At 33.9% G+C, this 22000-nt stretch overlaps 2 protein-coding genes and 2 long non-coding RNA genes across 12 annotated transcripts; 2 read left to right on the forward strand and 2 right to left on the reverse strand.

Moving 5' to 3' along the window:
• Positions 1-4387: 4387 nt before the first annotated feature.
• Positions 4388-13936, reverse strand: Limk1 (LIM domain kinase 1). 4 transcript variants are annotated; one of them, XM_072893873.1, is made up of 8 exons: positions 13795-13936; positions 13096-13210; positions 12407-12847; positions 11970-12062; positions 11132-11264; positions 10814-11046; positions 10509-10737; positions 4388-10282 (listed from the first exon to the last, which is right to left on the reverse strand). In XM_072893873.1, exons 1-8 carry the CDS (start codon positions 13814-13816, stop codon positions 7982-7984), a joined length of 3567 nt encoding a protein of 1188 aa, XP_072749974.1. In that variant the 5' UTR covers positions 13817-13936; the 3' UTR covers positions 4388-7981. The 4 variants fall into 4 exon arrangements, with proteins under 4 accessions (XP_072749974.1, XP_072749973.1, XP_072749972.1 ...); XM_072893872.1 differs by having other exon boundaries at positions 13685-13823; XM_072893871.1 differs by lacking the exon at positions 13795-13936 and adding an exon at positions 13459-13657.
• Positions 13937-14047: 111 nt separating this feature from the next.
• On the forward strand, positions 14048-15651 carry LOC140666564 (uncharacterized). Its single transcript, XR_012046788.1, has 3 exons — positions 14048-14175; positions 14948-15109; positions 15522-15651. It is a non-coding gene; the product is annotated as an uncharacterized lncRNA (long non-coding RNA).
• LOC140666562 (phospholipase A2 isozymes PA3A/PA3B/PA5) lies at positions 15103-21632 on the reverse strand. 4 transcript variants are annotated; one of them, XM_072893877.1, is made up of 4 exons: positions 18575-19185; positions 16670-16930; positions 16166-16503; positions 15103-15374 (listed from the first exon to the last, which is right to left on the reverse strand). In XM_072893877.1, the coding sequence occupies exons 1-4, from the start codon at positions 18608-18610 to the stop codon at positions 15272-15274; spliced, it is 738 nt and encodes a 245-aa protein (XP_072749978.1). In that variant the 5' UTR covers positions 18611-19185; the 3' UTR covers positions 15103-15271. The 4 variants fall into 4 exon arrangements, with proteins under 4 accessions (XP_072749978.1, XP_072749979.1, XP_072749980.1 ...); XM_072893878.1 differs by lacking the exons at positions 15103-15374; positions 18575-19185 and adding exons at positions 15699-15831; positions 21340-21632; XM_072893879.1 differs by lacking the exons at positions 15103-15374; positions 18575-19185 and adding exons at positions 15699-15831; positions 20214-20427.
• LOC140666563 (uncharacterized) lies at positions 16432-20555 on the forward strand. 3 transcript variants are annotated; one of them, XR_012046787.1, is made up of 5 exons: positions 16432-16552; positions 16690-16939; positions 17585-17891; positions 19751-19939; positions 20425-20555. It is a non-coding gene; the product is annotated as an uncharacterized lncRNA (long non-coding RNA). The 3 variants fall into 3 exon arrangements; XR_012046785.1 differs by having other exon boundaries at positions 20422-20551; XR_012046786.1 differs by lacking the exon at positions 17585-17891 and having other exon boundaries at positions 20422-20551.
• Positions 21633-22000: the final 368 nt, after the last annotated feature.

A 22000-nucleotide genomic window follows, 5' to 3' on the forward strand; every position in this document is an offset into this window, starting at 1 on the left:
TCGACAGCCGTTTGACCGCAATACGGACACACGTAAATATCATCAAAAACGTGGATACGACGTGCTCTTCTCTCCCTTCTCTCCCTTCTCTCCTTTCACCCTCTCCCTGAGAACGATCAGAACGTACATCATCCTTTTCTCGAGTCTCCTTTCTTTTAAAATCTCGTTGGAATTCGACGGCGGTATCGAAGATACCTTCGAGATCTTTCGCGTCGATTGCGACCGGCTCCGTGTGGTGATGGTTACATCGGTACTTTACGATCTCGAGAATTCAAATTTGAGAAACACTAGGAAGATCGGAGTTTCGACGATCGTCGGACGTAACAAGTTCATTAAAATGGAGGATGAACTAAATGGATCACACCACGCTATTTGTCTCTCTCTTCGATCGGCAATTTGTACATCGAAAAATATATGGCGATAGAAATTCGCGAGCCAGAATAATTAGTGTCGGAATAATCAATGACATACATTTCGTATTGAAGAAGAAAATTATTTAATATTACGTAATATAAAAAAAATCATAAAGTATATGAAATAATGATTAATATATTCAACATCGTATAAATTTCAAATAATAAAAATAAAATTGTTTTGTTATCACAACACGCTGATATTTATATTTTTTTTTTTTTTTTTTTTTTTTTTCAAAATTGACTGCTTTTATATAAGGGAGAGGGAAGAAACACTGACTAGAAGTGCGTGTTTCACGTTCTAGCTCCTCCACCTTTAAAATAGAATAAAATAGCAAATCGATCTTTATAATACATAATAGAGGCGAAAAAAGAGGCGCGCACGATAGCGCGACGAGACGTGAAATGGGGGCGTTTTTGCCACACGCGTTACATCGGTATCGCACAAGTGTAACGTGGCCGTGTTGGACCGCTATTTGTCATTAGACGGGTAGGAGCGCGCGGCCCTCATTATCCGAATAATTAAACCTTATTATATGATGTAGCGCGCGCGCCTCGTTATCTAACCGGTTTCGTCGATGCGCGTCGGAGATAAACTTATACGGCGTGTAGGAGCGCTTGTAACGTATCAATTATAATATGTAAGACCGCCCGTTCCGCGCGCGCACTCCCGCACCTCGCTTTATCGCCGCGCGGAAGCGTTTCGCCCGAGCCCCGATAAGCCGGTTGAGATATTAAGAGCGGAGCGGAGAGAGAAACGTGTGAACGCAGAAATTTATTAATTTAATATTCGCTTTTCAAACCATAACAGTAATAATATATTACATTCTGTTTAACTACATATATTTACAATGAAGAATGAACACGTTGAAAGTTCGGTTAATTTTTTAAGTCTAAAGTATATATTGTAAGATGATAGATAATAGATATGGGTAATTGTTTGCACACATCTGTATGTACATACATTCATTTAATTCATTTAATTGACTCCTCTATTGGCGATTTTCACGTTTTCATAATTTAAACACAGTTGCCGTTTTGCATCTTATACATTAATATTTACGAGACACGCGGATGCTATAGTGCCGTTTTGCCGCCACATATTAATGCGAAGACGGCTTCGTTTCGCGCCGGGAATTCGCAGATCGTGCATTTATCGCTATGAGAAACGCGATGTTGATTTTCCTCTCGAATGAACGGGGCCCGCGATAGGCGCGTCGTTTGAAGTCGGCGAAAGAGCCGCGAGGTGAATTCAGCTATCTCGCCGCCGCCGCCGCCGTCGTCGTCGTCGTCGTCGCCGGCATCCCACCGCGATAACGCCATTATGCGAATACGCGCGATTTGCATATTTCAGAAAGCGCTGCACAGGAAAGCATAAACAACTCCGTTCGCAACGAGAGCGCCGCGCGGCTTCCTTCGTCAGATGAGTTACACGCATGAAAGATTTACGAAGAGAAAGAAGGAGAGAAAGAGAATCCGTGTTTCCCTTTTCTTTTCTCCGCTTCCCTTTTTATACGTATATTTCGAATTTAAGCTGCGCGTTTAAGTCAAAGATCAATCGCGCGCAGGTGAAATCAATTTAAATCTCTTTAAATCTTTTTCGAAGAAGAGAGCGAGAGAGACTTGTAAAAAATTGTATATATTACACGATGAGAGATACAGATGCATAGATTTTCTAATTCTAAAGTTATAGATATATTTAGAAACTGTATTGAAAACTGGCGAAAGAAAAATCCCATATAGACGAAAAATTTTAGTTTCAATTTTTAAATATTGATTAAAATTGATTTGATAGAAATAAAAGAATAACCAGAGAAGATAGTTATGTATTCACACACCGTTGGAATCGAATACAATTGATTTTATGTAAAATATCCGTTGCTCAGTATTTTTATTTTCTAAAATGCATCTTGTGCACTATATAGTGTCTAATCTTTTATAAAGCCAGCGTTTTACTGCATTATAGCGCGGGAGAACTCGAACTGGCGATGAAATGACTTGGATTTTATTATACCATAACGTACCGCCAACAAACCCCAAAAGTTTTAGATAAGCATCGGCGATGCGACCAACTATCTCGGAAAATTTCGTCGACGATCGATCCCAAGAAAGACGCCATATACCCTGCTATGATATGCTTGTACGTATGTATGAGCTTAGCGTAAATCGTGTATAATTCTGATATCCATTTTCCCGTGTTATTTTCGTATAATTTTTAATAACTAGAAAAGCTCCCGAATATATAGAGAAAAAATAGGAATTTTCTTTCACTTTCAAGTCATTCCGTATATTTATTATAAGGATTTAAAATCTCACATTTTTCTAAGGCTAGATTATAAACATATATATGTAAATAGACTTTATATTTAATAGATTTGTCCGATTTTCTCGATCACCTATACAATCGGACAAAAAAAAAAAGGCATCGAATTCTCTCGTTCTATTTCATTTAATATCATCTTTTGCATTTAATAAAAGCGCACACAATCTACACAAGTCTATGTGACGTATTTAAAGCGACATCGAACACCATCTGCGATCGATGTCGGCAGATCGACATACATCGTCCTACTGACGTCACACCAACGTCACTTGTTGGTGACGTGATAACGCTTTCGAACGCCGCCATATTTCGAAACGCGGGAGAAGCCAGGAGCGATGAAATTTGCGTCGCGTCGACGTGCGTTTATTATCATTTTACTCGAATGCCCCGCGCGCGCGCGCGCGCGCGCGATGCGACGTATATGTAACTCGTGGCCGCTTAGAGGTTCATCCGTCCTCTTCCTTCTCCCGTCCACCCCCCTGCGGCTGTCGCGTCCCGGCGCGTCGTATAATTTCTTCCTCCTTCTCCCCCCGCCGCGCCTCGTCCCCTTCGCCCATCTGATCCTCTCTGAGCCTCTCTTAGATCCTTAAAACGGCGCGCGCGGAGAACCGGGACCCCCGACTGCGAGAGCGCGGGCGACACAGGAACGTTAAAATTTAAGGTTTCCGTCGACACGTCGCGACTCATAAATTTCCGCGCTCGAACGCGGCTTTTTCCTTACCTTCTTATTGCCGCCGCTGCCATGTCCTCCCCCGCCGCGGGGGACCGTCTCGCCCGGCCGCTCGTCTCCTTTTCCTTGCTGCCGCTGACGACAAATTACACGCACACTTTGTCCACACGCGGAAACGCGAATAAGAACTTACTCACTCGACACACGTTTTCTTCTCCGCGAGCGAATGACATTTTTGTTGCCGAAACCGATTTATTCGCGACCGAACTCTTCACGCGCGTTTCGATTAATGGTTACTGAAAATCAACGAAGCGCCCCCCTGCGGAACATGAGTTGAATAAAAATGATGAAAAATTCAAATCTATATATAAATGAGAAATTCAAATTCATAATTTGCGTTCACATGTTTAGAGTACTTATACATCAACATTGAAAAATATATTATGGGTATATATGATAAAATATTGTCAAATTCGTACATGAAATATAATACCTTTGCTCGCGATAAGAGAGAGCGTACCAAGGAATTCTTTCGAATAAGAAATTTTTTCCCCCGACAGAACGTTCTCTTTTTTCTAAACAACTTTCAATAGAGAATTTTCTTGATCGTTACACTTTATCACTTTCAATTTAAACGACGATTAACAGTATGCAGTATCACATGTCCGCGCAACTTGTACTCAATGCAAGGAATAATTGGGTACTTTTACGAAGTGAAATTTGATATCTTTATTATCCAGAAATTTCGGTTGTGCAATGCAAAACCTGCTGCCATCTACTGGCAGCAACTTTTATTACCAGAGCAGTATACTTGTATTTAAGACTGGTAATTTATCGACGAAACGAGAATATTGAACATTCAAATATATACTTTTCATATACGATTATTAAAATTAAATACAAAATTGTTTTGTGGAACATTTGTAACTAAGAATGCTCAAGTTAAAAGTATAAAAGGGCAATTATACAGAACACATGATATTGATTCTGTCAACGGTTTATTTCATATTTTTTTCCTTTTCGCTAAGTTATTGGAATATTGAATAAAACATTTTTGTTTCACATAAAAAAATGCTGCCCGACAATTTTCTCGTAAACTTACCTTTACACGCAGATAACGAAAATGCTAAAGATAATATAAAAGTCTTTCGTTTTTTTTCAATCACCGTTCATAAATATGTAAACCGTCGACATACATTATTTAGAAACAATCGTCATCGAGATCTATATATCGTCGCAATATAACAGACATATTTAACGTCGTTCAAAATCGCATTTCAATTTCGCTCACCAATTTATGTGCAATAAAACAACGTGAAAACGTATACAGTCTCGTACATTGTTGATAACGCAATTATTGCTCTCGCTTAGGAATTTGTTTCAAGCCCGAATGCATCTGGAAATCATCAAGGTCGTTCCTTTTTTACTGCTAGCTATAAATCTGGATAAATGTTGGCTTCGCACCAAATTTCGCGAGATTTGTTATAACGATAGCATCAACGTCAATTAAATGTTTGTATTACAATAATGTTGAACAGAGTCAAACACAGCGACTCTTCCTCTATTTCGTTCTTTCGTGATGATTAAACACTTTGCGTTAAATCGAATCTGCATCTTCACATATAAAAACAATTCGCAATTCGAAAGTTGTGAAAAATTATTATAGAGAGAGAAAGAGAGAGGATTTTTCTATGTGTAAAATTAGGCCGGTTAGGCCGACAGAAAGAGAGTGAAAATTACAAGAATATTGTTTCTTTTATAAAAAATTACGGTCTCAATTAGAGACACATTAGTTTTTCTATAAAGTAGTTTTCTATATCTATAAAAGATATCTGTTCAAAACTATATATCGGATCAGTAAGTGACTCACAATTTATAGAGATTTAAAAATATTGATAATCGAGATTATATAGTGTATTCCACCATTGTAGCCTTAATGAATTAATGCGTTAATGGTCGGACACTCTATATATTAGTCTACGATCGTGTCGGCTATCAAAAAGATGTGAAAATTTACAGGGGCTATAAAAATAACATCTACTCATTCCAGATATCTCTTTACAGGTCTTAACACGATTTTTGTGCCCGGTATGTATTAAAGAAGTACGATATAGCGAACGCATTTTGTTACTACTAACAATAAGCAACAATATGTAGCGAGTAGTGTTAATACTGTCTCATACGCGGCATATTACAATAATTCATTTTCGCATTATTTAAAATTTAAGCGATCGTCACAATAGATTATGCGTATTTTCAGTCCAATATATATATCCTACATGTTTGATTTATCTGACGCCCAATTGCGTTTTCTTCATTCGTACGACACGTTTAGAGCTAAATATGACTATCCGTTTTTTTTTTTGTTCCATTCTATTTACATTGAATGCAATTTTCACATTGTAGAATCAAAATCATATGGTCGTGTTTAACGCTGCATGTCGTTGCTGAAAATGCAAAACTTTTTCTACGCATAATATACTCGCATAATAAATTGTAATGTTGTTTTACAAAGTTTCTCTATTCTAACTAGTTTGCTCTCATTAACAATAAGCCGTAAATAATCTCTTAGGGCTAGCTCTACCATATACATATAGTAAGCCGTACAATTATTGCACATAACTGTCCGTTTCTATGAGTGGACATGTGTTTAATGATGCTTTGAGATTTGTTCTAATTGTAAGTGATAATACACTTGCGATATCATCGAGAATAACATTTTGTAATAATATTTTTTCCGTACTTTATATGCACGAGAAATTTAAGAAGACGAGATTTTTTTATTGGGCTCTTTTTTGGTTTATCCAATATGCAGTTTTCAGGTAAAAACGATCACAAATCTAAATAATATGTATCCATAAATAATTTGAGAATGCCTTTATTATAAGTAAATAATTTTTGAAACAATATACTTTATCGTCAATAATTTTTGAAACAATATACTTTAACTAAAACGTATAAGTGTATCCGAAAAAAATGTTCGAATAAGTGATCGCAAATGGTAACGAAGACACTAGCATCTTAATTTAATAATTTAACATGATTAATAATCTCAGTTTTGTTTGACTGCTTTAAAAAAATGATGAAATTATGAGTATTAAAATTATGGCTGAAAAGTGCATCTATAAAAGCATATAATTTTACTTAAATGTCATGAAATAAAGTCGACATGCAAAAAAAAAAAAAAAAGAAAAGAAACATATTTCGAGTAGAATGTAGGAAGAAGAAACTAAATTGTATAAATATACTTATATATCGCAATTATAAAACTTATTAGTATTAAAACGTCTCTCGATCGATGTGTTTTGAAAATTACAAATATTTGGATATATATACAAAATTATTATATACAAATTATTTGTCTTTTTTTATACACACGAAATATGTACTACTTTGCCATCATTTATATCTTCGTTAAAAGACATATAATGCCAATAAATAAAAGATATAATTGATATTTTTAATATACAAGTAATCTCTTCATTTTATCAAAATATATCAAGAATAATTACAGATATAACGAAGATATAAACGTGTCGCATGTATATGTATATATTTATATGCACGTATGTATACATACATATATAATATATCAATTATCTGTACATATACAGCAGTATTACAAACGTATACAATATTTTACACTGTGATGTACATCTATACCCGGAAACAAATATATATAATACTATTTTTACATTCTATTCTACAAAAACTGAGTACATAACTGTCTAACATGACTTTAAGTTTACAATTTAAAGAAAACATAATCTCGCAGTCGTATAATATCAGGGGAAATGTATTTGCACCAACTTTGACTTTTAATGATTTTTGATTATACTTCGTATATATAATTTGTAATCTGCATAAATCGACGTATTCACAGTGTTGGCTTTTTCTAGTACACGCTAGTAATATCATAGTTATCAAAAAATCCCGGCTTTGTAAGTAGTATTTTGGATGGAATGCTTTTATTTGGAGAGTCACGTTTTATTATCTAAACTCCTATTTTTAAAAACCATATGGCAAGATCTCTCGTAAAGGAATGTAATAGAATCCTTACGGCTAGTTAACTGATGTCGTTACGATCTAAAAATACGCAAAAGTCCAAATGAAATTCATTAATACTGCATATATATCGCATTGTCGTTACTTTCTTTAGTAAGAGACAAACATTTTGATTTATATTAACGAGAACATTTCCAGCTCCAAGTTCTGCATCACGAACCCTTTTATCAATTTTTTTCGATATTTTAAATTCAGTTTCAACGACAAAATAATATAATATTACTCTCCTTTCAAGAAAATTTTCGAAAAAAATATATATGTATAATGAACATATCGCACTCATTATATCAAAATCAGTGAATTTAATCTTTTCTCATTTTACGCAAAAGTAATGAACGAAGTAAATTCTCTGACTAAAAAGTTAATACTGCAAACTAAGCACGTTACATGTTCGGATCTTATATATTATGAATAAAGAGATCAAATTAGTAGCAATGAGATTCAATCATCGTCAAGGATTACGTACGTTATCTCAAGTCTTGTAAAGCAGTTATCTTCTCGCATTTTAATTTATAAAGCGGTACTCTCTATCGGCGTCGTTGGACGATTAGGTGTGCAGCATCTTTCGGATGTATGGCACAAGTTCGGTGTATGTCTGCCGTCCCTCATCTGCGCGAAATCAACATCTGCGAAGAAATCGCTCTTCATAGTACCAAGTGCACTATCAGAACCGAAGCTATCCTGTCTGCAAATATCGATATCTTTGTAGCACCTGGTATAATCGACCAGACAATTCGCCTTTAAATCGTTGCCATAAATAGATGAAGTCATCTTCGGGTTCTTATCACCCATCGATTCGGTTAAAATAGGACAATTACCGTCATCACTCGCATTTTGCCTGTTAGATGTGATAAGGTCGTCGCGTTTCGACACGCTAGAGTTGGAATAAAGACTGTCTGCATGATAGAGACCTGAGCTATGTTTTTTGAAAGAATCATTCTTGCGAAAGTCATCCTTTATGTAGGTATCGAACAGCAAATAATCTTTGTATTTAGAGGTGCAATCTAATACTGTGAGACTTCCCTGTCTAGACAAGATGCTGCCGACGTCGGACACATTGCTCTCCTGTCTGGATAGTCTATCTTTAACATCTTCTTTTCCGATGACATTCTCTTGATTCGGTGGGATTTTCGACTCTACCGATTTCTGTAACAATGAAACGCCAACTTTATCAGTCTCTTTATTAGAAAATGCATTTTTGGTGGTCTCCTTAGTCGGTGATATCTTAGTTCTTCGCAGATACGATCCAGTGGATGGCTTCGTGCCTTCGCCAATTACTCTCTTTTGATCAATGTCACCGCAATTTATGTCGTTTCGATTATTAATCGCTTTATTTTCCTTCTCCATAGCGCCGATAGATTTCCCGATTTGCCGCAAATACGAGCCAACAGAACTCGCGGCGTCTGGTATTTTAAATTTGTTTTCTGATTTCGTTTTACAACCGCTCGTCTCGTTGGACTTCTCTGTCGATTTATGTTTCAAATTGTTGCTGATTTTATACGAGCCTTTACTTTCAATTATATATTCCGAAACGTCGGGAACTGTACACTGACTCGCACTTCCCACATATTTTATCTTCTCTATAGTTGGTACTCGACTTAAATTATGTTCGCTCGTATCAATCTGTTTCGGATACATCTCCTGTTTCGAATAAGCGTAGGTATTTGGAATGTCGGGAGATGTATCTTTTAATTTGGAATTATTATTCCTTAAATAACGTCTGCTAAAACCGCTGGAATCGGGTGAGATCATAACGTCGGACTTCTCCTTGTCAAAATCTTTTGATTTGGAATTTTGTCTCGAATAACGTCCCACATTACCCGAGTTATCATTAGTTTTGCTGTTTTGCCTCGTGTACCTGTTACGTGGATTGACAACTTCGGATACCTGAAGCGTGTTAGATATCGGTACAGGCTGTATTTCACGTTCTAGTGTACTGTCGTCGCAGCCGCTGGATCGCTTTTTCTCTTGATGTACCTGGCCTTCCTTGATGGGTTTTAATTGCGGCGCCAAAGTTTCCGGAGTTGTGGATTCACTACTGCTCGGGCTCGGTCCTTTGTAATTTCTAATGTCAAAATCCAAGTCTGCCGGCAACTCGGCACCTACTGACAGGTGCATAGCCAGTCCTTCCAGCCAGACTTCCATAACTTCGAATGGTGGCCTCTTATCCGGATTCAGATCGCAGCAAAGAAACGCGATCATATAAAAAGTTTCGGGACAATTGGAGCAAAACTTCTCCTTGAAGACATTTTGATTCAAGCCAAAATCAGACGATCTAGGTAAATAGTCGGGATCTGCTTGAACTCGACCTATGATCTCGCAGACGACAATGCCAAAGCTAAATATATCCACTTTCTCATCATATTTGTTGCCCTTCATCATCTCGGGCGCCATCCAATAGGGATTTCCGACAACCGTGTACCGTTTCTTCCGCTCCTTCTTCGAAGCCTTCACCTCTCCGTCGGAATGTCGATTATACTTGCGATTGTCCGGCGAACTACCATTCTGAATGATCCTCGCCAGACCGAAATCAGCAACGACCACAGTCTTATCCTCACGGACGAGACAATTGTGCGAATTTAAGTCGCGATGAATGATATTCATGGAATGCAAATAGGCCATGCCAGCAGCGATATCTTTCGCGAAAGATGTACGCTGTTCCCACGGAAGTGGTTCGTTCGTGTCGTGAAGCAGGGCCCTTAACGTGCCACCTGCTATGTATTCGGTAACCAAATGCAGTTTCTTGTCCTTATAAAGAACACCAATAAACCGAAGAACGTTGTTATGATGTAACGAGCGCAGTACTGCAACCTGTTGGATAGTTTCCAAAGAAAAAAATAGATAAAAACAATTGAAATTGAAATAGTTTAATATTGAATTTAATATTAAAACATCCAAAAAATGAAAAATCTGAACGTTTAAAAGCATTAAATTGTGTATTTAACGTCAAAAATATTTGCACATTTATTCCATTTACATAATATATAACACACACGCACACACACGTGTGTTTTAATTTACTTAAAAATTAAATTACCTCTTTTAGAAAGTTCTTTTGAGCGTCTTCATCCACTCTATACAACTCTTTTAGAACCATCACTTCGTCCGTGTCGCGATGTGTAACCTTGAATACTTGTCCAAAGAAGCCTTTACCTAGAAGTTCGCCCTTCACCAAATCACTCGCTCGAAATATTCTCTGATTCTTTGGCTCTACGCGGAAGGATCTGGTTCGGCTCAGATCGTAAGTAGGATTCGTTGGAGAAGATCTACAATAGATTTCAATTTTGATAAAATATATTGTAATTAATCAATTGATTGATAGACACGCTCATCTTGACCTACCCGTCAAGCAATCGTGACATAGAACTACTACGTTCTTTATGCATAGGATCTCTCGTCCTTCGTAATTGTCGGCTCCGCGCACCGCTAATATAGCCCTCATCCCGACGTTTAAACAGTCGCTCCTTGCTTTCGGGACTTGTTCTGGGACTGCCGACACATGTCAGCATCGCTGAGGATGGTGAGCAGAACGTGGGCCGTCGTGACACCGCATCTGGATCGTGCTCGATAGTCAACTAAACAATATATTTATCGTTCGATATAATTGTGCTAAAGCAGCTTTAATGAGATAATATATAATTTAGAAATATTTTGACTTACTTGTAAAACGGTATCTGAATATTGTATGAGATTTTCGATATTTTCCACAGGCTGATCTTTAACAGGGGTGCCATTTACTTCCAAAATTCGGTCGCCAATGTGTAACGATATAAGATCACTGGACATGTTCAATCTGTAACATTTATTTTATGGAATATTTTTATTACCACTATTACATATTGCAGTAGCAAGACATGCAAACTTTTGCATGCATTACATTTTCTCTTTACTGTAATAATATTCACATGAAAATACAATTCATGATAAAAGAATAATTGTCAGGGTGATGGAATAACTTCGAACACTGATGATAAAAATTACAAAAAAGTTACAAGATTATCGAAAATTACATAAAAAATGGAAACATATAATTAACAATTTCTAATCCATTATTTTTTTTCATTAAAATATTTAAAAGCGCTTTTTTTATTGTACCAGATAACAGAAGCAAAAAGTATGGCACTAAAACATAATATTGCATTAACTATTGAAGTTTGTAGTTAAATAACAAAATAGCTTGCACCAAATCCATTGTACGTTTAAATAATAATATGTGTTAATAGCTGCAATTCCTCAATAACTATCTAAATTTATTCTAACAACATAAACTGTCACTTCTTGATATACTACATTGCAAACATGCACGTGTAATATAGGACGATAATAATTATAATATGGAATTAACATACAATATACAGTTATCACATGTCTTAGTTAAAATTACACAAAACATTTTATATATTCACGTGCGACTATAATGTAATCATTACTGAGATGCAAACACAGTCTGTCAAAGTTAGCAATATGTAGTGCATATTATTGATTTGTTATGCAATACCTATGATTAGAGAAGTGGCAGCATAGTCTAAATAGGACCTCCATCACAGAGGCCAGCAGCTTACTGATCTTTCCACGAACATTTCTCATTAACCTGCATTTTAGTTGAATGTTATTAGAGGCTAATAAATGTAAATTTATATACCAACTCTCTTAAATAATCAAAATTATCATGCACTGTTAAATATTTTAGAGAAGCAATTGTCTTAGATGTAAGTTTATAATCCTGAGTCATGAGAGATTGACATATGCTTTTATTACATAGGATATATAATTTTTTTTTTACCTATCTATATAAATTTTAATTTTTATAAATTCAGAAAATCGTTATTTACTTATTTTAAATAATTATCATTTGTGCAGGCAAAATATATAAACAGAATACATATATATAAAACAGGATATTTATAAGAATAAAATATATTATCATATACATACTCTGAAATACGCAATAAAGCACCACAACTGCGAGGACTGGGAGCTGTGTCTAATGTGAGTTTAATTCCTCTCTGTTTATCGGGATCTGTCGTACTAGGAGGTATTTCAACCAATCTAATGCTGTGTGGTTTTCTAGCAAAAGGATAGTTTGCTGTCCTGTTGAGTGGTTGCATTTGTCGCTTATAGCAAACCCCGCAGTATAATTTGGACCGTTCAACGAGCGCATAACTTTCACCATCTCCGATAAAAGCACCGCAAGAAGTACAGGCAAAGCATTCTGGGTGAAATTTGTGATCGCCTGCCAGCATAACAGGGCCTGTGATGATCTGACCACAGCCCTGACACGCTTCGCCGTAAGTAGCCCAATAATCATCTTTACAAAATAACAAGCCATCTTTCTCAAAGTACCAGGAGGATAGGCCAATATCGCATGCCGAACATCTGAAAAGTATAATTATTTTTAATATAAAAATAAAATATAATTCATTATTTACATATATATATAATATATGTATGTATGTGTGTATATATATATATATATATACATTATTATATATATATATATATATATATATATATATATATATATATATATATATATAATGAATATGATTAATAATATATTTCAGTTGCAATGCATTCTATAATGTACATAACATTATCTTCTTCAAATATGTTGATATTTTTACCGAAAACAATCAATATGCCATTCTTGGTTTAATGCTTGTATAAATTCATCCTCGTCGATAGCATTAAGACAACCAGCACATATTAATGTTCCTCCACTTTCCTCACCTCCTAGATCTAGATAAGAAAATTATTTTTAAAGCTAATATTATTATCATTAAATTAAAGCTCTATATATGTTGTTGATTTCACAGTACAATCAATATTACATTTATGTTTCAAAATATCAATATTATCTTGGCAAATATATATCATATAACGCAAAAAAATATATGTAATAATAGATAAGAAAAAAGGCGGACTTGAGGGATGTGTCTTGGGAAGGAAACATGAATCACAGATTTGACATTAGGCACAAGATTGACCGAGTATGTAATGAAGCAGCTGACGATGATTGGAGTATGACGCAGACTCGTTCAAACGACGCATATCGCAACGATATGCAAAGATCACGTCTATCGCGAGGATATAACGCGATAGAGAACGCAAATAAATAAACTTATTAATGCAAGAGAGCGTGGGCAACACGGGAGACACGGAAGATAGGACGCCCACGCGATGCGCGACGCGTTGACGTTTCGTTGACAGCACCTTGCGCGAGCGGCGGTCTCGTCGTCGCGATACCCATCTTGTCGGCAAGCTCAACTTATCATCGATAACTTGATTGAGATAACACGATTTTCTTCCCAAAATACACCTACCGTTCGTCGAAACTTCATCCATCACGGCATGTATGTACGATCGACACACTCCCACTCCACTCCGCTTGGCCTCCACTCTGATTCGATCACTGAGTCACTGAGCGTGGGATTTACGTAGATTCGAACTGATTCAAAGTTCGAACACCAACTACGATCGCAACGACACGTCGCCATGTTGCGTGAAACTTGGAAAGCAAACGATACAGACATTTGATGGCGGCCGTTTACAAGAATAACAACAATAATGTGAGATGCGAGTCAATTTTCCTTATATATGAAATACAACATCACAATTCATCCGATCTTTCTTCTTCTTTAATAAAATATAATCATATCACACGAGAATAACAACATATATACTATTGAAATCGAGAGTCATGAGTAAGTATAACATAAAAAATATACAAAGTATCAAATTTTCAATGGAGGATTAAAAAATAAAAAGTTGGTTTTTTTAACTAAATATATATATATATATATATATATATTTTTACATATAGCAAATTTTCTTTTTTGTCTTTACAACTTATGTCTGAATCTTAAAGGTAAATATATGTTTAATACTTTATGAAAAATAAATACTTATTGGGACTCATTATATTAGTAACATATATTGAGAGATATATCACTTTATTTCTACTATATAAATTAATACTGCATGTAGAAATCTGTCAATCAGTTATTTAAAAAATCATTATTTCCGTTATATGTACAATTATCTGTATTATGTGAATATAATGTTTTAAAATAGCGCATATATTCTTTATATATTTTAAAATAGCTAATTTAGCAGATAGATAAAAATATTTGTTACCTATTAATATAATTAGAAGAATATTTTTATTCTGCCAGATTAGAATTCAGTGTAATTAAAGTAAAACAAATAATTATAGTATATACTTTTGACAGATATACATAAAAATAACATTACAATAAAAATAACAGTACAATATATAACTAATGCCAACTCAAATATTCAAATAAAATATACTTGCTACTCTCAAAAAAGAATAAAATTAATATGTCACATTATTGCTAAAAAAATATTATGAGCACCTTTTTTCCCTATGATATCTTCATAATATTTATAGAAAATTCTATTGTATAACATAAAACAGACTCAATTAAGTATAGTAAAATATTTTTTTTACAGATAGCCAAACTCTTAATAATAAAGCTATAATCATTGGAATGAGATGTAGTAAATATGTACAGCAAGATAAATTTAAAAGATATTAGTCCCCCATAAGCTCCAAACAATATAACATGTTGCACTACTATAAAAGGATTGACATAACTTAATTTCTAAGAAATGGTATGTATTATTTGACCTACATATTAATGTGTAATAGTAAGGACGGCAATTTGATATGCAATAAAGAATGTTGTCGTCATACTGTTATCACATACTGGATTATTGGTCCTCTATTTAGGCCATTCTATCATTTCTAGGGTTATCCTTTTATTGCTTCTAAATTCACTTGTTCATATTTAAAGGCATCAAGGGCACATATTTATCACTAGGTCGAAACTTGTATTGTGAGCACAAATGATTGGATACAGCCTCTGCATAGCCATTTCTGTAACAAATTTTGTCAATCAATCAAATCAAACCTCAACGACAAAATAATTTGTTAGAGAGATTTATATAAGATTGGCTGTTATAAGATAAGAAAACCTTCACCAAAGCATTAAAATTGTTAGTTTTTGTATTATTTTGTGTGTAGAACAACTGGACACCAAGGAATTAAAATTGTTAGATAAATATTGAGAATTATGATGTGCAGAACCATCACCATTAAATGTGGAAAAACCAGTATTAAATGCTGAAAAAATAAAAAAACATTTACGGCACGAAGTCCTTTTTATATTTCGAGATCTCCTCGAATAAATGACGTGACATCTTAAGGAAAATTTCTCTGCCTTAAATCCTTAAGTACAGAGGAGAAGGTTATTAACAGCGATCTTCGGAATCCTCTACTCTCGGATGATTCGTTTGGGAAATAGATTAGAGACTTCTCCCATTGTAAATCGCAACTAAAACGCGATTCTACATTATAAATCAAAAACACATTAAGGTAATATTTTTTAATTAAAAGAAGGATAAAATCCGTTCTATGTAATAAAAATATAAAATGTAATATAAAAATAAAATATAAATTTGTTTCTTTTTTATAATTGGCCAATAATAAAATTTATACATGTAATAAAAAATTTTATTAACTGTTATTTATTACATATATCTAAACGAAATATTTATGTTTGTGTAAAATGGAAATATATATATATATATATATATATATATATATATATATATAGATGATAGATAGTAAAAAATTTTGAACACTATTCTTTTATATAAAATATATACCTTTGCCATTCTGAACACGGTCGTCTCTCTTTGAAGCAGATGACCTGAATAACGTTGAAGAATAATGCGCCGAGGGTATTGGCCACTTCAGTATTAAGATTTTGTAAACATCTGCGGAATTTGGCGTCGCAATCGCAATGTGAGCGAGTAAATGGTGAATTATTGCATATACCATGTATACATTGTCGCGGCGATATCGTGACCGGGCAATGATCATGTTCCCTGCAACAAGCGTCCTCAGCCGAATGTTGACCCAAATCATGGTAGCCAATTGTCACGTTGCCTGGTCCGCACCATTTAGTACCCGGATATATTAAACCACCGCCAGGAGGTTGATTCTGCAAAAAACATAATTATTTTTTGAAGACAAATTTGGAGAGATAAATGGTAATCATAAATGAAATAAAACATTTTTTAAAAGTAAAAAGATGTACTTAAAAGAAAGAAAAGGAATTATATAATAATTTGACACATTTATTTTTTCTCAAACAAATAATGTCTTGCCTTTCCTTTGTCTCGCGAAGCCTTACAGGTCTCTTCAAGGTCTGCGACGAGATTGCTGGAAATTTGTCGAACCTTCCTGGGATCTGCACCGAGTACCATTCTCTGGATGATTCCGCGGTCTTCGTAAACAGCGCAAAAGGGTGCGTCGGCGTTTAGCTCTACCATCCTGGACATGGTAGGATCGGCAACTAGTACGCTCGCTTCGATCTTCTGGACCCAGAGGATCGACAGAATGCTGAATAGTATAACGATATAGAACATCTGTAAACGGTAAGAAATGATGGAACCATGCGAAACAAGTTGTAAGAAATGACTGCCGAATATTTTGGCAGAGGTTTTTGTATGCCGCCGTCGTAAGTAAAAAAAAACATGCAAAGGTTATTCAGTGATCGACCTTCTTTTCGAGTGTCCCCATCTGCGAAATTTCAACTCACGAGCGGCTTTTAAGAAAAAAAAAAGTAAGAAGTTCATTTGTAAGTAGCCAAACATCAGATTCCGATTAAGATGATACTTGACCGCTATTTTAAATGGCACTCTTCGATCCTATTTACTATTATAATTCAACTTCTTCGTGACAGAATAAAATGAAAAGCATTGGTATAGTAAAACTTTATTGGATAAATGTAAATTAACATATTTGTGCAAATTATCATAAATCGATTAAGAAATTGTCCAATGATTTTGTTTAGTGAATTCCTGTACTATCTCTATGTATTTAACAAAAATTTTTAGCAAATAGCTTTTCATACGCAAAGAATATGTTTTCGGTAAGCTATTGTGCGGCTCTTCGCAGCGAAAGGATTTAACAGGTAGATGCGAATTGTCCATTTATCGCAATGCTATTCACTATTACGAAATGTAAAGAGTTACGAAGTATACAATTTTTTAAGTCGACCAAAATGTCCTATGTTGCAGGTATCTTCATGACATTTATTAAAGCACAAAATTGCCGGGTGCCGGGCAAGCGGTTAAGTCCTCGGCGGATACATTCAATTCTGAGAATCGAACCAGTCTGTGACCTCGACTTGGTTTGGGTCGTTTTAATTCAGACCGATCATGAAAACGAGAGTGCGCGCCCCGAAAGAGAATACGCGTGTAACAACGATGTAGGTCAACGAGGTCTATTGACGAACTTGTCTCTTGAACCTGTGCCGCCGAGGGATGCCGATTGCCCCACAACCAATTCACGCGGTCTGGACGACTGACCTAGTATATTTTACCGGTCATTACTCATCGCAAATCACTATAATCAAGTCATCAAAACTGTTTATCCATTCATTCTGCGTTCATGTCTGGCTCGATGAAAAAAATGCAAAATAATACGAGCAAATTTTTTGCGCACAACATCGCATATACACATCTCAATAATATAGATTTACATCTTTTAACATCTCTCAAATCATAGGCGTATTAATTTTCTTTAGTTTTCATATAAAAATACGAAGTACTAATAATCCTAATTTGTGTGTAATATAATTAAATAATTTATTGTCTTTTGTGATTTTTATATAAAATAGTGTATGTGTGTGCGGACAAAATCTTTCTCATTCTGATATGATGCAATACACTATAGTCGATTATGCAATGGTCACAGATAGAGCAACAAACTGTCGAAATCGAAAATAGCATGTTACAACATGAAATTTTAAACGACATAAATCGATTATTTTCTATCACAAATTCCACAAAATTATTTGAAATATATGGATCTCGTACATTATGGATATCAATAATAGTAGGAAATTGTTTTCTTTAAAAAAAAAATTTTTCTAACTATTACATTCATTTAAAAAAGTAAATTTTTTTTATAAAAAAAATTAAAATTATTATTTTTTATTTTTATCGAGAAAAATTTTTCGTAACAAAAATTGATTATAGAATTAGACATAAAATGTATATGTATACATTATCGACTTCTGTGTTTTCCAATATAACTTGCATAATCGATGATGTAGGTCAACTAGGATTGTCGAACTTGTCTCTTGAACCTGCGCGCCGATGTATGTCAGCGAAATAGTTCTTTATAATTGAACGCAGTCTGGACAATTCTGTGTCGCATCTATAGCGTGTGCTGATGGTTTGTTTATTGCTAATCGCGATTATTATCGAATCAGTTCGACAGAGACATACACATGATAACAAAGGCAATCGAGATACAAAGCAGAAAATTAAAAAAAATATATATAAATATTTTGTGTATATGTGTATTTGTATATAAGTAGTGTGTTCTATTTTATTTTATACAGTCAAATATCTAGAAATCACGCAGTTTTCGATAAAAATTTTAAAACAAAAGTTATTTGGCTCGAAGAGGGACATAAGATGTCATTGATTTGATCTTGGATAGTTGTTGAAGATCATGTGAAGGTCCTTCAATTTCTTAAATGAAAATCCTCATTTTCTATTAATATTGTTATAGTTTATCTCGAGAGCTTTTCAAAACGTTATAACGAAGCATTTTTTTATTAAATATTTTTCAAGTTATACGACTTGAAAGTAACAATACCGTCGGCATTAACATTACCTAAAGTGTAGCGTGTGGAAGTTGCATGGTCGAATTTATACTTTTGTTGTACTTGTGCATATACACATACACAGAAAATGCAACAGAAATGTAAATTTGACCTTGCAACCTCTCCACGTGGTATATGTTGAGCAATAATGCCGGCAATACTGTAAGTTTTAAGCCTTATAACTCGAAACATACTTAATAAAAAAATACTTTGTTATAGTGTTTTGAAAAACTGTCAAGGTAAGCTATAAGAATATGTAACGAAAAATCAGAATTTTCATTTAAGAAATTAAAGATGACCTTCATGTGATTTTCAACTATCCAAGATCAAACTATGACATCATCTTATGTCCCTCTTCGTGCCAAACAACTTTTGTCTCAAACATTTTTTTCTAAAATCTCGTAATTTCCAAATATTTGACTGTATAAAATAAAATAGGACACTCTGTATATATTTTATTCCATTTTTTATGTATGCTTATTGTATCTATATTTTTATTTTTGAATAATATATATTATTATTTTTGATTAAAATTATACAATTACGCAATATTTTTTATGATTTCCAGACCTAACGAGACTACAAGATGTGAATAAAAAAGGAAATACAAATCTATCTATCGAAAAAAATGCTCAAGATCACACAACATGCGTGTTATTGCTACAGCAACGATAGTAGTAATAAAACATCGCGTCCATCCAATAATGTCTGGAGAAATCGTCGCTCCTTACGAAAGATATGCTTCGAGGCATTGCAGGTAATTTAAAGTATTACTTAATCTTTAATCTCTCTGGGATTTAAATTTGGAAAATTCCTTCAATTTTTTTTATAAATAGTGCTATAAAATAGAAACTGATGCTTTTTTATACACTATAATAATATATATTCCGCTTTCATCAGTATTTTTCAACTCAATTAATCTGTATTAATTAACTTTTACGAAAATATCGAGAAAGAGTATTATTTATTACACGACTTTCTAATTTTTTGTACATATATTTTTTTAACTAAAATTCTATTAAATTACTCACCTAGAATTAGCTAAAAGAACGTAGTTTTATTATGCATTTGATTTCTTGAAGTTAAGTTAATTTAGTTTGAAAAGTCATTTCCTTTTAATATTTATTATAACTAAAAAAATTGGTGCGCTTTAATATTTTCGCGAAATTCAAATGCGAAATATAATCTCAAAGATGAATTAGTTCGAGCGCACTGTTGTGAAATTTACATCTCACAAAGCAGAAATCGAAGATGCCCAGGATAAAGTTCTAAGACTGAAAAATCCGCGATTACGACTGAAAGAAGAAGGCATGGATGCACAAAGTCAGTGCAAGTGTAAACTGCGCACCTATCCCGCATCCCCACCGAGTCGTACATACACTGCAGTGCGTAAAGAACGGGTGGTAAAGAGGGTGTAGTTGCATTTATCGCAAAGACGTAATTTTGCGCGGGATATATGGTAATGTTAAGGTATCACTAGATTAGATTTTATTTAAAAAACTTATCGTTGAAGATTAATTTTACAGATTTTCGATAGACAAAGGGGTTGAAGATAACAAATGTAGTAAAAGATGTAGTAAAATATTATAAAATAGTTTTAACGTAACAAATATAGATATATCTATAGCTCGTTGAAATAGCGTTACCATATCAGAAATAGACAAATAGTCAAAGCCTGTTGACTATGACAATAACAACACGTCTGTGAGAAAAATCACTTAGATTTCACAAAATTTTCTTTAATAATAAGCCTCGAATTTTTGTGCAAAATATTCGGTCTGTATAATATTTTGAAATTAAGATATGTAAAATAAAACGTGTCGTATCAATCAGTTAATCAATAATAACGCGATAAAAGAGCAATAACAGTGAAATTAAAATTTAAACAATAATATACGTAAATGAAATAATTCGTTGCATTTATTGAAATGTAAAAAGATGCACATAAATCTTATTTCGTATGTTTTGACAATCTACTAAATAAAAATAATAAAACGGAATACACATCGAGAGATCAAATCACACATTAGTTATTTCTATTATAGAAAAATTTAACACGAAGAATAAATATAAGAAATTATATTAGTAAAGATAAAAAATTAAAAAACAAAGGTATTTTAATATTTTCATGCATTAATTATAAATGTATGTACATACATTGAAAAATTCGCTGTTAAGATGTTTTATCTTATTGCAAAATGATGCGACCGCACTTAAAAATTTGGAAGACGACGCGTGCTGCTTGCAATCACGAAATTTGCTTGTCGCTCCTCAGCGGTCACTATCAGACTGATAGTTCGAATGAAACGTGAGAGGATATTAATATTCGCGGTCGCGCATATACAAACGCATATATGCGGTCGCGTTATGCTCACGCATTGGGGGAGAATTTAAATTGTGTGACACTGTTTATGTGGAGCATCTGACAAGAGAGAGATAATTGGTTTTTGCCAGACCTATATCGTGAAAACGTATCGACAAGAAATTTCCTTGTACGTAAGTAATTTCATTAAGAAGAGAAAAATGTGATTTCTTTTATAAATTGAAAATTCTAATGACTTCTATTATAAATTCCAAAGTTATTCTATAATATCAATTGAACCTTTTTTTGAAAAATTTATATATGAATAACGTAAATATATTGTTATATGATTTTTTAGTTTTTTTAATTACTGACGTAACTTATTAAAAATACACAGATATCTTTATTATTATTATCACTTTTTTTATAGTATAAATATAATGTATGCATCTTTTATAATATAATGAATTTCAAGCAAAGTGACACAAGGTTGTATATTAATAATATACAAATTGA

The sequence above is a fragment of the Anoplolepis gracilipes genome, chromosome 6 (genome assembly GCF_047496725.1).
Source record: "Anoplolepis gracilipes chromosome 6, ASM4749672v1, whole genome shotgun sequence".
Taxonomy (NCBI): domain Eukaryota; kingdom Metazoa; phylum Arthropoda; class Insecta; order Hymenoptera; family Formicidae; genus Anoplolepis; species Anoplolepis gracilipes.